The sequence below is a fragment of the Styela clava genome, chromosome 14 (assembly GCF_964204865.1).
Source record: "Styela clava chromosome 14, kaStyClav1.hap1.2, whole genome shotgun sequence".
NCBI lineage: Eukaryota > Metazoa > Chordata > Ascidiacea > Stolidobranchia > Styelidae > Styela > Styela clava.
In genome coordinates this window covers 8121133-8139597 of record NC_135263.1, presented here as the reverse complement: position 1 = coordinate 8139597, position 18465 = coordinate 8121133, and the positions used below count along the sequence as shown (strand labels likewise).

General features: G+C 35.5%; 1 protein-coding gene across 2 annotated transcripts in view; it reads right to left on the bottom strand.

The window, feature by feature from the left end:
• Positions 1-18465, bottom strand: part of LOC120340841 (uncharacterized) — a 43905-nt gene that overhangs the window by 19692 nt on the left and 5748 nt on the right. For both annotated transcript variants that reach the window (XM_039409219.2, XM_039409221.2), the window contains exons 3-8: positions 18114-18299; positions 10103-10216; positions 6189-6281; positions 456-632; positions 287-337; positions 14-126 (exon numbers count right to left, since the gene is read on the bottom strand). In XM_039409219.2, the coding sequence (XP_039265153.1) occupies positions 14-126; positions 287-337; positions 456-632; positions 6189-6281; positions 10103-10216; positions 18114-18299 (734 nt within the window). The remainder of the gene's footprint in view (positions 1-13; positions 127-286; positions 338-455; positions 633-6188; positions 6282-10102; positions 10217-18113; positions 18300-18465) is intronic.

The following is an 18465-nucleotide window of genomic DNA, read 5'->3' as shown; positions in this document are numbered from 1 at the left end:
AAAATTTACTTACAAATTTAGCATGGAACCTCTTCTGAAAGTGCTGCCAGCCCGCCCCTTGCGCGTGGTACAGACGATGAGATCACTGAATAGCCACAAACTTCTATCTTTTTTATTTGCCCCTTTCTGTAGATTATTGTCAAGAATAAAGGTCAATAGCATTAAAACCACTACAATATACTAAAAATATTTCCATCAAGCATAATCTCTGAGCTGAGTTACAACGAAAGCTGTACTCATAAACAGATCATTTTTGACTGAAAGAGAATCACATTAAAAAACTTACAATTTCCGAAATGATGTCCTGCCGCATGAATCTTCGTTTAGGAATACAGAGCTGAAATACAAAAAAATAAAATTATTTCAGAATAATTGAACAGTATGCCGCAATCAATACATTTTTCTATTCTTCCACTAACTCGTCAGTTGTGCCTTACAGATAATAATTCACTCACGTCAACACAGCCTTCAACAAGCTGCTCAATTTCCAGGAGAAGACGATCATGTTTCTCTGCCATTTCCGCCTCTTTTTCACTCACATTCATCTGAACAGCAAGAGTATGAATCTCCTTCTGGGCGATCAGAAGACCATCTCGATCCGGATGGCCATCAGGTGTATGTTTCAGCATGTCCTAAAGTTATGAAAAATAAATATCTCATTAACACAAAAACAGATGTAAAATAAAGCAGTATACAGCAGTTAGAAAGCCTGAGATGGAGAGCCAGTCGTAATCGCAGATTTAGATTTATGATTACAACAAACCAAATTAAATCAGAAAACTTAACAACAGTTTACTAGCTAGAGTTGAATCATGAAATATTAATTTTTCTCATAAATATCAGGTTTATCATTTAGTGTTTTTCAATATTCTATTTTAATGAAATGTACAAATCATCAAAAACCTGCTGCATTTAACCTGTATAAATACAATTGAGACACAATTCACAAACTCAACTACCAGAAGGCACGCATCATGCTCGCTTGCCTATGGTAAATCTGATCTGAATATAAAGTCAATGCTAGAACTTTTCAAGCAATCCCTTTTAATAACAAACATTCACATCCTCAGACATTAAAATTCATGTATGACGTACAGAAGTAGCCTATGATTTACACGAGAATTGGGATTGATTTATATAGCATGTCATCCCAAAATAATGATAATCTTGAAATACGAAATAGTCAGAAAGGAATGGGACTTACAAAATGTTAGGTTTGCTTAAAAACACAACTATGTCTAAGCTAAAATGGTCTTCTCACGTTTCTCTTCCATATACAATATGTAATTGTAATTGTAAAATTGTAGCCCAAGGTCACTGAAGACATACAATAATACCTTCCTGTTGATAGAACTCTCACCACCACATTGTTTTATCCGTCATAGAATAATAGGTATGTATAATAGTTATAACTTAACTTAAAACTAACTGTTATAACTTAACCTTGATATGACCTTGTGTAAATGCAGTAATTTTTGTTTCAACAACAAGGCCAAAATACACTATTATTCTTATCAATGAGTTTCCCCAGCGATTCAAACTTGAGTGGAGGTTCAGTATATCTAACATTTTTCTGATATGTAACAGCGATCAGCAATATTGAGTTTAAAGAATGCACTTTTAATGCATCATCCCGTTGCGTATGCTACCAGCTCATAATTTTCAGTGCACTGCAGTAGAAATATGGGGTTCTGCATCAGTGGTTTTGATCAATTGCTTCTGGATTCAAGATTGATGGATTGGATATCATTTTGTCATTTGAGTTCATTTCTACTTTTATATAAGAACCAAGGATGCTATTTTATGCATAGCATACTTCATCTGTGAAGAAACTATGTGGCAAAATAGATACAGTAGAAACTTTACCTACAAAAAATCCAACTTCTAAAAAATATAAAATATTGATTCGACGGCACTCCAGAAGTATGTGTACCAATATTGAGGATACTAATTTTGTTTGTATGTATGTATGTTTATTCGTCTCGTAAAAACAATATAAAAGAGTAATTATCAACATTGAAGACGGGAGGTATACACAAGACCATACTGACCTAACAAAACACATGAAGTTTGGCATACACCATACACCCCTTATGATAAGCAGAAAATGCAATAAATCAAATAAGTATATGTTCCTTCATACAGACAGTTGTGCAAGGAGGGTGGATGGGTTTGGCAACAGGGGTGCAAGGGTGGAGTATGCAAAACTGTTTGTACGAAGAAGTTCGTAAGACAAAACAACATCAATAAATAGAGACAATACAACATGAAATATACTGCATGTAAACATAATAATAAAATTTGGACATAGACTAAATATAGCACCCTTGAGTGATGATACCACATACTATGAATGGTAGAAATAGTTTATGAGAGTATGTGCATATATGGTATGTACCACTCAAGGGTGAATGTCTTAAGTAATATATGTCTAATCTAGCAAAAATGCCTTTTCACATCAAGTTGAGTAAAGGGACGAAGCCTATGGGCTTGGGGTATATTCTCTTGGCTGATACAAACAGTTCCTGAACTCGTAATAGATCTAACATAAGAAAAATCGAAATAAAATTATGGCCTAACCCTAACCTGGTACACATACTACGGGAGTACCGATTCGACTAGCGTAAGATTTTCTACATACGAAAGGCCGAAAACCGAAATCTTAAAAAACGTGTGTAGTGATATTTGCTTATTTTAGGTTAATTTAATGCAGGGATGTGCAATATAAATTTAATGTTCGAAAATCGCGACCTTCGAATATCGTTTTTTCGTGTTTATAAGAATACCGAAATTGGCGCACATATCCAAGCGCATTAAAAACATTTTACAATTATTTCATTTTCTTCTCGCAATCGAAGGCAGCCGGGTGCGATGCCATAATAAGCGCCGACTTGAAGTGCTTATAAGAAGTCGAGGATGAATTTAATTGAAAATACAATTATTATCGTATATTTCAATTTAGTCGAGATAGTGTGTGCGACCTAGGAAATAAATCTAAAAGCAAATTGTATCGTAATTAATTGTTTTCGTCCTCAGTTTGTGAGTGACCGAACAATTTTGTCATTAATAAGCATATAAAATAGCTCTTAAATCATTTAGTATCTATCACAGATTTTATCATTATCCCGACGTTGTTGATGACAATATCGTTCAGATTGAGTTGGCGGTTCTAATTTATAAGTAGGGATGCCACTTTTGGATTTACGAATCGGATTGATTCGAATCGCATCTTTTCCGAATCGATTCGAATCAGATTTGCGCGATTCGGAAAGAGAGCGATTTACCGAAAACAAAAATTCAACGTTTGTTAATCATTGTTTTCGGCGGCTTCAAATCTGCCGAATGCGTTTATTCGGCACTTCAAATAACACCAAACTACGGGACCTACAAAAAACATTGAACGTTTGTTAATCGATGTTTTTGGCGGCGTTAAAACTGCCGAATGCGTTTATGCCGCACTCCAAATAACACCAAATTACGGGACGGAAATAAATAGGATAGGATTTACATATTTATCCCCGGGGAGAGGAAAGCCGATAATACGGCCTAATCATATGGCGAACCACAGTCTCTGGTCCGGTTACCAGCCCAGGTCGGGTATGGGATTAGTTAGCTAGTTATTCGTTTTCCGAAGCATGGACTTGCTGGTGGAGGAAGCCGTTACCGACCAGCGGTTACGTGAACCACCCTATACGGCGGCGAGGAGTCCAGCAATCCTCTCGCACATGATCATCCCCGCATGGGATTCGAATGAAAATGAATTTTTCGTGATTGACTTCTTTACTTATCTGCCGTCATTTGTTTCAAGTTCGGCACAACAAACTCTTTTACGCATCACTCGAGATGATGTGTGGCGTAATTTCCACCAAACTGCGAGTTCAGTTTTGCACGGAATAGCCTAAATTTCTATTATGCGCGAATTTAAATGGATCGTATACCTGAAAATTCGTGACAATTTTGATGAAATTTTTCGACAGCACACCTGCGCCGCGACTAAGTTATTGTACGCCCTGGCCTGATTGGATAAAGAATCAGCTACCGACGTCAAGATAATATTTAATTTTGATTGAAATTTAATTTAAACTTTGTTCTGAGTGAAATATTTCGCATTTGAAGAGAACTATTACTGAATGAGTTAATCGGCCGACAATGTTAATTGGCAATCATGTTTCTCATCCTAAAATATATATTTATTTTGTTTGCGTTTGTCAGGCTTACAAAATCAGGGGAACATAATGTAATAGTACATATACGTCTTTTTTCAGCTGTTACAAAAAAAAGTATTTACTTTGAATTTTGTTAGCGCGATACAAGCGGGAAAAAACATTTCGGATTATTTCTAGCAAATGTCATAACGGACAGGCGGGAGTAAATAATACTTGAGGAATGGCAACTTGTGCACTGTTTTACATCAACACGTGCCAGATTTCATACCAGACCAAACATACTGTGCGAATGTCGTCTTACTTTAGCCCCAGCGACCATGTTTGATCGAGATACATCGTCGACCAAATATCGCTCGTCAGCGCGGCGTTCGTTATGCACATTTGGACTTTCTGAATTACGATTTTAAACGTAGTCCACGATAAATAATGAAGTCCGAGTTACCCAATAACGCTGTTAGCCACAAATAATATCGTCTCTAATTTTTATGGAAATTTTTATTTGCAATCGTAGTCGGGTAAACGATTTTTTTTTCTCGAAATTAATTCAATTTAATTGTGGTTAATTTTATCGTCTTCAAGCATATTCTTGCAAGCATTTGCCATTTATAGTAATTCAGATGCAATTAGAATGTTTTTGTCGTATTACTCTATGCTGCTAGCATAAATATAAAATATTGGACTAAAATTTTGAAGATAAAAAATCGGTAATAAGGCCGGCCTTAATTCAATATAACAAGAAGTGAAATACCACAGACACATATACTGGTGTGGGACTTGGGAAAGCAGTGCTGTTACTGTGTTTATGACATAACAGTACAACTGTTCCCTGCTTATTTTCTGACATGAATTCCATCAAATTGCCTCAGTCCTGATACAAGTATAATACAATAATAACTCAGTATTGTAAGACTCACAGATAAGTTGCAACAGCAAGTTTTTCATCAATGCATTTATTGGTGATATTTAAGACCTACATATTTTTTATCATGATGGAAATAAGTGTGGCTCACCACTGGCTCATTCACTGAAAAACCCTTATCATTCTTGCTATATAGTGCATTACATTTTCAATTTTTTCTCTTCTAGATTTGAGCTTTTTTGTGACTTTGAGCAAACATACGCATGCAATAAAAAAAAAGCCTAATGGAATCAGATTCGGAAAGATTTAATTCGAAAACTTTTGATTCAAGATTTGATTCGAAAAAAAAATGTATCCAGAAGTGGCAACCCTATTTATAAGCAAAAATAAAATCATAATAGCCGACTTGAAATATCTAAATCAGCGCCGATTCGGAGAATAAAACACGTTTTCCAGTTTTAATTTTCCATCATTGGTGGATGGAAATTTGGTAATCGGGTTCACTAATTTGATTATGATGATGGTAAACAAAGGTACCGTTCGCATTTTTTATTCGTTGTTTCTCTGTTTTTTCTTCTTTCCAAGTGTACCCTTTCTATTTATAATGCAGTATTCTAATTCTAACATGTATTTGTGACAGGTTTTAACCATTGTTATAATCTATACAAATATCATGTCCGAGTTTTGTGTGAGCTTGGAACGGATTAGGGCATTTACAGGTAAAATGCGTCCCTACTAACAGAATTTTCTACCTACGAACAGGCTTCTGGAACGAATTAATTTCGTAGGTAGAGTTTCTACTGTACTATGAAACCCCAGATTAAGAAAATGAGTAGCACTGATTGTTTGCACTATAACAACTGCTGAATACATTCTGATGTTTTTAATTGTGTCATGTTCAAAAGAGAACACATAGAAGTCTAGAGGATGTGTAAGCCAATGAATGGAAATAATTTAAATTAGCAGTAGTAAAGTAAAGGAATAAATAGGAAATTCATATACGAGCCAAACTTGTTAAAGTACTATTTCATGCATATTTTTAACATATTATTTTCACTGAAGGTGAAAGACAAAGCGTTTGATTCAGGCCCAACAGCTGGATATATTAGGTAGCGTAGTTTCATACTGGAAAGAAACATAGAAATATTATTAATCAAACTAACCTTTATTAACAATTCATATCTTGGTATCCGCTGTACTGGCTTGATCATCAGATCTGCCAGCCCCTGTTTTTCTTTGTTTTCGCTTCGACATTGCTGAAAAAAAAATTGGTTGTAAAATACTTGTAATCAGTTATTTCGTTTTCATGTTATGGATTCAAAACATAAAAAAGTGACCAGGGCATGATTAAACATATCTTGTCACCAACAACATTGAAAAAAGTACATTATTATTTTCAGTTGAATATGTTTAAAAATTAAAGTATATATTAAACATCTTTACTCCGATTTAGTGCAGCTCTTATCATGTCACTAGTGATCATGATATCCTAAAATGGCAATTCAAATTTATCCCAATGGAGGATTTCGAGGCTGCCCCATGTCCGAACAAAGATATTTAGTACAAGCTTGAGCTACTATGTTGATATTTGAGCCCTAAGTATAAATTAAAACAATGAACTTTTTTGCAGTTATTTGAATTCAACAATTAATAGCGTTCAATAGATAGAGAGTGCATAAGGAAATATGAAGAAAATGATATTAGGAAACTCAGACAAAAGAGATTTTCTCTACAACATACCAATTCTGATAACAAGTTGCAACATATTGTGATACAATATTCATTGAACTCTACTTATGCTATGTTTATGTAGTTACATCATATCTTAAGCCACAGAACATGGCTGATGCAGTGTTTCTGATGATTGGTCAAGCTTGTAAGTTGTAGCATACTATAATTTCACATTGTCTACAATAAAGAAATATTGTTTGTTACGATAGTTTTTTAAGGTGAGTTTTTCCTGCAGAGGATCGAAAGTAATCTGAAGATACAACGCTTGTAATAAGCCAAAGGACAATCATTTATTTATAATTATTGAAAGGACTAGTGAGCCAATGCCATTCTTTCAGGCCAAAAAACTATTTATACTAATACTTTCTCAGTCTACTGTCTGGCACATTTCATAACCAATTTGTCATTCAAGTCAATATTTTTCCTTTCTAAATATGCTTCCCAAATTTAGGATCTAAACATTTCAACAATCTGCCAATTTCTCCTCTGTCCCTTAAACAACGAAATTACAATGCTTTTGAAAAATATATTCAATTTTGAACGCCGATCTCGTACCCTGGTCAGTGCGTCCCTTGTGAGGTCAAGAATCCCGGTTGGGTATAGCAACAAATAACAGGTTAATCGGTTCAGGTTCAGGTATAAGAAACGACCAGCAAAGACAAAAAGTCTAGCAATTCTCTGGCACTCAATTATCCGCCACGGTCAACACGCGTGTAATCAGCGCTACCGTGTTTCAAGGATTAGCAAAATACGTTAAATTATCGCGTGGTATTTCGCACGATACGGGGACAATACGAAAGATATCTAGAGTTCATTTAACGCAATTCATGCAAACATAGATATCCTCTGCAAAAAAGAGCGTCACCAACCATCATGAAACTACATTTGAGAGTACTGAAAAATATACTAAGTACGGTACACGGCGAGGCGCTTAATTCAAAATTGTGGCATTGAATAAAACAAATCCTAATCATGATTTTAAAACCTATTGTTAACTTGCACTAAATTCGAAGTGAAGAAAAAACTTAGGTTTTTTAACCTTTTTCCAACTTACAATACAATATAATAAGTTTTTGTGCCTGTCACAATTTTTCAAAATTATTGAACCTTTTCTACACCGTCAGTAGCTCGGCAACGTTATTCTATTCTTCTGAGTAAAAAAACATGCAAACAGTACCTAAATTCCACAACATCATCAAAAGACATGTTGACAACATACTGGCCATGCATGTTTATCTCAAATTTCAATTATCAGCACTATGGACTCCATGCAAGGAGCGGGGATTACATGACAGTTAGACACACGAGAATACAACAAGTAGCACTTTTACGTTCTACAAAAACGGACAAATCTGATGAAATATCTTTGTTCTTGTCAGGCCATTGGTGCAACTTTGTTTCACTTACGAACTACGGCGAAGTTACGATGCCCATGTTCACAGAAAAAACACTAGAGTTGAATAAAGATCGAGAGAGGCCCCTGACGAAATTTTTTTAACGCGATACCTTAGAAACTACTATAACTAAATAGGATGTATTGAAGGGAACGGCAATGTCATTTCAATTCCGCTTTACACAGAAAGTCCTATCATAAATTTCGCTTGAATATCAAAAGTAATTAGTAGGTGAATGAAGCAGAAGCCTTTAGGATGCAAACCCTTAAAAACGAAATCCTCAAAAATTGAAACATATGCAAGATTGGGCAAATCTTGAACTTGCGTGAATAATTTGCACAACATACATAAAAGATCGAGCTTACTCTTGCTATTTTTAGGGAGGGTTAATCGGATGCGAACCAATGGTGCATTTTTGCTATGTGGATAACATCGATCATAATTTTAGTGTTCTCCCAGGTTTCAGCTCAATTCCTGGGTAACATGATAGATCAGGTATGGCTTACTTTAAAGCGCATTTATCGGCAGCAAACGCTAGGCCAAATGAAGATATATCAATTGCTTTGCTCAAACTGCGCGTGAATGATCGATCGGTCAAATTCATGCGATACATATTCACAACCAGAATGTCTTACCGCAAAAATAACTTTTCGAAATGTATATAATATTCGGAACTATATATTGGCATATCTTAAGTTTAATATATTTGATTCAGTAAAGTAAAATGAAGGGATTTTCTGTACAAATACCCGAAAGACCCGAAAAGACGAAAAGCAGGCACGACATGTAAAATTTGATGCACACGTGGGGAGGGGCGAAAATGGCGTTTCCGTTTCACTATACACGCCTGTGAAAACTTGAAATTTGTTAAAAATGTATCGATTATCGCATCAATATAAAAAGAGCAAGTCTTTAAATAAAAACGTGAACGTTCATTGAAATAAAAAAAATATCAAGAAGTGATACATCTCTAGAATACAATATAGATTTTATTTTATTTATTGCATTGCATCTCAAAAAGCTCTATCGAATAATTTCTGCGCCATTGAACCCTCTTCACTCAGCATCAAGTTTTCTGCGTGTTGCCGTTTGTCTTATTATAATTAGATTGTAGGCTTGTTAAACGAGTAGTCGTTCACTAAATTGTTAGGTTATAATATAATTTAATCTATGTCTCACAATATTAATATGTCTTAATAAGTCTCACAATAAATTCTGTTACATAAAGAATATAATCAACTCCTCTAGCGTGGATTATAAAATTTCTTCATCGTCAAAACCGCCGTTCTGTCGCTATAATTCAGTGAAGCGTCGCGGGCGGGATTATTTTACTCCGCGGGGCGGATCTGGCCCGCGGGCCGTTGGTTGCCGACCCCTGACTTAGATAAATAGTCTGTCTGACAGCGCAATATGAAGCATGTATTGCCACAAACTAAAAAGTGATGATAAGATTCAGCCGGAACGGTAATAAAATTGGAATACCAATAGATTACAATCATTCCGAAGTGTTCGATGTAAGTCATAAAAATATTCAAATGTTGAACAGATGAATGAAATCATACGTGACAAGTTTGTAACATACTTCAGTCATGCTAATCGAACAATATTTTAAATGGCTTTGATGTCATTTATTAAAGGAGCGAAACATACCGAGTTTTTTTTTTTTGCGAACTATCTAATATGCTAGATTCTATGTTTCACGAGACGGTAAGTCAGGGTATTACATATGAGAAATGATATTTTTGCCTTGAATTTCAAGAAGTAACTGGCTATCTCATACAAAAGTTATCTGCTGAATATGTGAGTTTCAGGTAACAGAGCTCATTTATCATCCTGCTCACACCTGTTCTTTGCTTAAATTTAAAAATGTAACAAACTCCTATATAATGTGACCTTTACTTGAAAATGCTATTAAAAAAATTCATGAAAAGACAATATATATGGGTAAATACCTCTATAAAACGCCTGAAAGCTTCTTTTGATTTGGCAGTCCGCACTGCTTCTCTCGCGTTCAAATAATTGGTGATATATGATGTGTATGTGTCTAGTAGTGCATCTTTATTGAACTGTAAAATAAAAATTCGTTGATATCACTATTTTCATTGAATCCAATTTATCAAACCGAAAAGCACAGTTTCATTATCTATCAGGTAGTGACAAAGACATTCACTTTCTAGCATACACTCAAGTATAATGTCACTGTTCTTATTAAAATGCTGACTTTTAACTAACGCCGAAGACCCAAAACTTTGTCTCCGGGCGACGATTTTGTAATTTGATATAGATTCCAGAATGTGTTTCCCAATGAATGAGTCGCGACAAAAGAAGAAACATGGATACAGAAAAAAGATTTTTGGGAATTCCTTCCCAGAATAGGAATGCGGTATTTTCCTGCTTTTCCGTCAGATTTTCCCTCGCCGCTCCCACGTACCAATCTTACATATCAACGGGATATTTTTATATAGAATATGAGTCCATTTAATGATGTCCTGAGAAATGACTACATAGAACAGTCATGTACATATGTACAAGTATGGGATCCTAACTACTGAGACAACATAACCAGTGGCGCAGCCAGGGTCGACCCCCCCCCCCCTCTTTTGAAATTTTTTGAAAACCGAAAAAGTCGCCGATAACGCGTGCAATTGCCTTCTGCTAAAATCGCCGATTGTTTTCATCAGCGTGTCATTTCGCCTTTGCGTTGGTGTTTATTCCCCACAAATCACAAATTTGTGCCAGGATAAACATGATAATTATTTTGTTTTTGTACTCGCACGGAATTGTGAATTTGGTCAGAGTTATTATACGTTCATCGGCGGCGAGGTTCTAGACCAGGGGTGGGCAACTTTTTCCGGCTCGCGTGCCAAAATCGACTAAATTTAATGACAAAAATCTGCCGCGTGCCGACCAAACTTGTCGAGAGCTCACTCAGTTGTGACGTCATAATATATTTCTTTGAAGCCATATGTCATGAAGGGACAAAAAGAATTTAAATAAATAACGGATTGTTAACAAACAATAATGATTAAACGGACGCAGAGTTTCAACAGATAATTCAGAGTCTTGAAACTTTTTATCTGAAGAAAAATGATTTCGTTTCTGAAAACTTGCTCGCGTGCCGAATAAATGTGCTCGCGTGCCAAGTTCGGCACGCGTGCCAGGGGTTGCCCACCCCTGTTCTAGACAAATGAAGGAGTAAATCCGCGATCTAAATTTTTTGATTGAAAAGCGGCAATATAAAATACTAAAAATAAAACCGTTAACAATATAAGCTTTGTTGAGTTCCGCGACAGTCTAAAAACGCTTTTCTAGTCATTAAAAATCGTAAAATTCCGTATGCTCAAGGCACACATTACCTTTGGTCGCCGTTTAGAAACATACCGTCACTACACGGTTGTTACATACCGTCGAAACACGGTTATTTGTGAGTGGGATTTGCCTTTTTTTTGTCCATTACTTTAAGATTGTGGTCAAAAATTTTCGTGTTACATTAAACAAGGTTGGAAACGAGATTTTTCCCGGTTTGTGATGATATATTAGATAACTAATCTGAAGTATATCGATCAATTTTTATTGTACCCAAATGAATTTTACTCCATGAGAATTTACAGCAGGTTAACGAATTTTTCGAAAGGTTTTATCTTTAAAAATAATCGGAGTGGCAGCATTGCCACTGAACGGAGTCAGTGTTACAAGTACATCTCAAATTTGTAGAATTCTCAAAATAAAAAAAATACGGATCAAAACAATATTTAATCAGGCAGTTCACCACACATTTTTATGTCCGCAAAAGTCCGTGGTGTTTTAGAATGCCTCTTGTTTTGTCGACGCAACCGCAGGTTAAATTGAAGACAATTAAATTAATAAAGCAGGAGCAGGACATTTTAAAAATATGCCCTTATCGGTCATGAATTGATTACTTTGCACAAGAGAAAAATCATTTTTCGTTGAAAAAGTCGACTCTTTTAACAAGTGGCGTAATCGCGGCGACTGTTCGGCATGGATTTCGAGGCGGTGAATTTGTATTTTTGATTTACTGCTGTACTTTATGTCTGTTTAAATTAAATTAATAAAGCAGGACATTTTAAAAATATGCCTTTATCGGTCATGAATTGATTACTTTGCACAAGAGAGAAATCATTTTTTGTTGAAAAAGTCGGCTCTTTTAACAAGTGGCGTCGTAATCGTGGCGACTGTTCGGCGACTGTTCGGCGTGGATTTCGAGGCGGTGAATTTGTATTTTTTGATTTACTGCTATACTTTATGTCTGTTTTCTTCATATGAAGTAAAATTGTACTAAATGTGATTTTATATCAGATATCAAGATTTTACTAACGGCGATAACGAGGTCGCAAGATTGCAAAAATACGTATCAAAATTAAATACATCAGGGCAGCTTATCTCATATATTTATGTCTACAGATCGCCGTGGTATTTTATTGCAGTAACGTTGGTTTACGCCTGATCGTGGTGACTGTTACTGGAAATTTCTGATTTTGACCCCAGCGTGAGATCATAGCTGTGGGAATAAAACGAAAGCGACGAAAATTAAACAATGCCGCAATGGATTGCTTGATTAACATTCCCTTTGGGAAACTGTAACCGCTGTGGCTTTGTTATTTTGACCCAGTCACGAATGAGGCGTCAATATTACGACCAATTGTAATCCGCGAAAAATTTAATCAATAGAAAAATAGCTTCTTATTTTGATTCTGATTTATTTACTAGTTAGGAATTAAATATTGCTCAACGCGAGAGGGCGGCCATGGTCTCAGTGTCCTAGTGATTATGATCTACACGCATTGATTGCAGGTTTGTGGGCACGAAACCCGAATGAAAAAGACGACTGTTCTATGTTCTGTATATATGAATATTACGTCTCTATTTATTTTCTGATCTTGCATATCAACTGTAAACTAAAAAAAAAAATAAAAACACGCTAGACACAGAACTCTTATAAACAAAGTAAGCTAAAGGTTTTACGGAACACAGAACAGTGCAGAATTGAGAGCCAGTTCAACGTCCGAACCATACTGTTCAGTCCGAATTGAAACGAATGTCAACATGACTGGGATCACATCGTTGGCCAGACCCAGTCAGACGATCGCATAGTTGCCAAACACCCAATTTATATCTGCATCGGTAATCCGGCATCTTCGGCCGGAATCAAAACTCAAAAAGCCGTAGAAATATAACCAGATCTGGCAATGTTTCGCCATTAGTAGTGGAAGTTATTTGGTAAGTACAATACGTCTGAAAAAGAAAAATTATTTCAAGCATAGAGTTTCAAAATTAATGTGCATCGTACTTCCTCCGACAGGCAGGCCAAGAGAGGGATCTACAGCGATCGGAAAAATACACGATACGGTATGTTTTCGACCCCCACAGGTCAGGGCTGATATTTGCAAAGTTTCATTTTAAAATATTCAGTTCAACAAACATCACTTTTTCGAAATTCAATGTGTAGGTTAGGTGTTGAACACTATTATGAGTATGATGCCACTGTTACAAGTTCTGTAAGTAACTTTAGGAGCAGTGATGCATAGGAGAAAGTGGGAACCTAGTTCATTTATATCAGGGTCGTCCAACCCGTGGCCCGCGGAAGCATTTCGAGTGGCCCGCGCTGTCTTTTTCGAAATTAAAAAAAAAATTGAGTATAACTATTACTTGAGTGATGTAGTATGCAAAAATACAAATGATTTGTTTATTTTACTAAAATGCGCTCTGCCAGCCCTTTCAGACCAGCCATGAGTGCCATTTTGAATAGGAACCAACTAGGGGGAGATATCGATACATAAAAGTGCCATAGTCGCTACGTGCATACATAAAAGCGAGCTACTTCGTGGCAGAAATATTCGCAAAACAATCAAAGCCATTTTCAGATTGATTGATCGGGTTGCCAATATTTTATGTCCGGAAATAAGAGGCATTTGCAAAACTAGGCATGTCAAGACAGAAGGTTCTCGCCGTGTTGAAGAGCGAAGGCGCGAAAGTTTTCATCATATTCCTTGGCGCTGGACAATAGGGCTGTCCAAGCGAACCAAATATTCGAAATCGAATCGCAAATTATTCGAATCGTTTTTCGGGTAATTTTCGAATCGCTAATAGTAGGTACATAAAGCGGAAACCTGCGTCGCTTAGAGCTTAGACCACTCTCGCCGTCATTTTGTGATAAACATGTCATTCCTAATGCCCGCCTGGTGATTCCTTATGATGGCTATACTGTATTATCCATCTATTTACCAAGATAAAAAATAATTGCACACTTGCATCATTTTGATGGCCATTGTACCAAATAATATTGTCATCAAACTAGCTCCGAATTTGATAAATGCAATTTTGAATTTGAGCAACAGTTTTATCTATATTATTAATGATTGTTATCATTTTGCTGGAAATTACACAAAAAAACATAAAAATAATGATAATAGGATTAAAATAGCATCTACAGGCTTTACATGCCCAATTAAAACTTAATCTATTAGAATTGAAAGTGCAATTTTTACTCTTAATACTCAACAGTTTTCGAAACCCTAATTTTGGAGTTCTCCAATTTTTTTGACCAGTTCATACAAGCGTGTGATCTCCTTTCATAAATCTGAAAACATGGTATTGCAAAATACCAGCAGTAAGTCAGATGTAACTGCACATGCGTTACCACACCATTGAAGGGCAGTCGTTTATTGTATAATGAAGACAGATTTAGAATTGCGCAATAATATTCGATTATTCGGTTCGATTCGGCGAAAATATTCGATTCGAATCAAAAAATTATTCGATTTTGGACAGCCCTACTTGACAAAAACACTGACATGAAATCTTCTGCTAATCATGCGGGGAGTTAATGATGATTTCAAAATTACCGAAAAGCTCTCAGCCATTGTCCCAATTATGGGCACGACTCCAGGCATTGATTTGTTGTAGGCTGTGATGAAAATGATCAAAGGTCTTGGTTCGTCTTTGGCAAAACTTTCGGGAATAACCACTGATGGCGGCCAATCAGTGGCTGGGAAACAACAGTTTTATTGTAGTCATTGTGGCAACCTGTAGTCATTGTGGCAAAACTAAAACATAATTACCATGTTGAGTGGCCCGCGCCCTTAATAGTAAACTAAATGTGGCCCTTCAGCCAAAAAGGTTGGACAACCCTGATTTATATTAACAGCAATAGCTTCATATAATTAAATTCTGAATGAATGATCTAATTGAACATGAAGTTTCTTTATTAGGCAATCTTAATGTCTATAAAATAATTACGATTAAGAAATAATTACAGAAAAATAGCGAACAATGCTTGTGGTCAGACCACACGTACAGCGGGAACCAAGCATTCGATTGTAGATCTAAGAAGTATTGTCTTGTTTCATTTTATTTTCAAGAAGGTGCTCTGTCATGTGGTGTGCATAGTGGTAAATTTGCATGCATGCTTGCGCGTGTATAAATAATATTCATGACTGTGCTACTTTTCTGTCACTGCCATATTTCAACCTTCCTTAAATGCTTTGCGGAAACTGTCACAAAAGATACAAAATTAAAATAATGGTCGTATTTTTGCTCTCCTCTAATCAGCGACTATGATAATGCCTCTTTTAATGAGTTCATAACGATATTAATCTTATCCAGTCATTATCACTTCACAAATACAGTAGCCAGTGAATAGAAATTCCGAAGATAGAGCAATATTATCATACAGTGAATATACTGAATGTTACATATAGATCACCGCTGTTATCGAATCCATCTCAAGGGAATACTCACACGTAAGCATTTAATGCCCACACTGCAATACCGCATTGATACAAGAAATATAATAGTATCTCACTCTTGGTCTGTATGAAAGATGGCCAAGTTGATTTCATATTATAAAATGTACAATATTTCTCCCTTATCAAATTGACATATTTTGCTTAAACATTTGTATACAATAGAAATTTCAATTTGAATAAAATTGATAGTTATGGCCCATAACTTATGGCTATGGATGGGTACCATATTCTATTACAAATTTAGCTTTTAGTAAGTAAGATGTGTGTTAGATACATACACGCAAACATCGATGTCGAAATTCCTTGTCAGAATAACAAGAATTATTAATAACTAGAAATGTACTATTAGGAACAAAGATTACTACTTCAAGGTTATATCAATATTGTCTATTCTCAACAATATTGGTTGGATCGTAAAACAGAGAATTAGAAAATGCTATAAACCGGATAGAAATATTAAAATTGTCCTTCAGAAAAATGTACCGGTAAATCAAAAAGATTATTAGGAAGTCACCATCACTGTTTACGTTTTAATAGAAGTTCTTCAAAACTAAAAGTTTATGAATAAGCGACTTCATCAATGCTGAAGCTTTTTTGGCTCTTTCGAATTTTGCTGTTGCATTTATATAAATTCGAGAACATGTAATGATATATACATTCAAAATAGGCGTGAGTAACCCTGGCAGTTTCATTGACCCCAAAGGCTTCAATTTTATTAGAGGATTGGCTACTTTAGCCAGTGGTTATTTACTATGCATGACTATGTTTGACAAACAACATATAATAACTATGGTACTACGATGTTTTTTGATATACTGATACATCTTCAATTAATACGTTGGATTAGATATTGATCTTTTATAAATTACCTTCGCCGATAAACACACCCAAACAAACTGTTGTGGTAGGCTTTCTTGTAGATCTAAAAAGCATTACTATGCATACTTCTTCATTTCAACTTTATTGGTCGAAATATACAAATATCTTTTCCAGCCATTCCTACCTCTTTTTGCATAGTCTATTTCTCAATTTGAGACATTTTCACAATAATACCATTTGAAATGTGATTAACTTTAAGCTGCCCGAATTGGGAACAGAATTTAAGAAGGCTGCATAGGCCCACTGCTGTACTAGAAGTGCTAACTGACAAGTAACAGATAAATAGGTACAAGTAGGTATGTTTCATTAATTGTATCAATGTTGGCCTGGTGGTTAGAAATAAACATGTTGCCATATATTAAAGGGCATAGATTTTGTACTATGACAGTTAGTTGTTCAAGTTCTACAACTGCTGTGAAAAATCAGGTAAACTGACGAACTACAAATAATATGAGTACTAAGGCAATGATCATATTTTATATTTTGCATGTGGTGTTAAGCAGGAAAGACTGATTTAGAAATGAAGGGATATAGAACTTTTATTCATATATAACTTTTTGCAATACATGCTAATGGATTTCAGCACATTCAAGTTTGGCTAATGGATGGAGCATAGATATGCATGAGTATGACTTGGCCACAAGCCCACAACATCAATGTGTATGTTAATACCACACCAACTCATGTCATTGCCTAACAGCAATAGTTTTCTTTTGGACAACCGAATGTATTTCTAATTATACAGTTGAAAGTAAATCACAACATCCCTGTATATTTCCAAATTGATAAATATTACCTATTAACAACTGACTTCAAAATATGGGACAGTCCCAGCTATTTGGCTTTATTCAACTTAAATAATAGACTGAAATATTTTGAATGCTACAGCCTGAGCCAGCTATATCAAACACTATTAAAACCTCAGAATGAGTTAATATGAAACTCAAAATAGCCAAAATTATTAATAAACTTTGGGATATCGCCATTTATCCTGACAAGATTATTCAATCAGATAAAAACCACCACATGATCACCAGAATAATTCAACTTTAAAATCAGCAATGGCATTCTACACTGTCCTAAAGGATTCAATCACCATGCATTGGTTGTAAAAGAACACAATTTATTCTGTCAAAATCATGTTATAAGGAGATTTTATGAATTAGATAATGTTGATGCTACAAATCCTGGATGTTCGTTCACCCTGAAACAAATATTGTAAGTGAATGGATCCCAATGGATATAAATATCTATTAGAAATGCAGTTTGTTTTGCCTAAAGAAAACCAGTCACAAAAAAACCTACTTCCATCACATACCGAGTTTAGGAACAGTTCTCCAAGTCGCACATCATTACAAGTCCAGTCTTCATAGCATTTTTGAACATTCTCATAAAACTTTTCATGATGTTGGTACAATTGTGGGATCTTATAAAACATTTCATCTACAAGTCTCGGCTCGCATGTTGAGTGGTTTTCGGGATGTTTCAGTGGTGTCATATAGTCCTGACAAGTAAAAATATTAAACTTCAAATTGTAGCATCTCCTTGTCGATCCTACTATTTCAGACTCAAAAATGATAACCATAAATAAAACGACTTTGATGAGTATGGCTACTAATTGAATACGGTAGTTGAGGAAAAAGTTTGACAAATGCATTAGTAATCCTGGC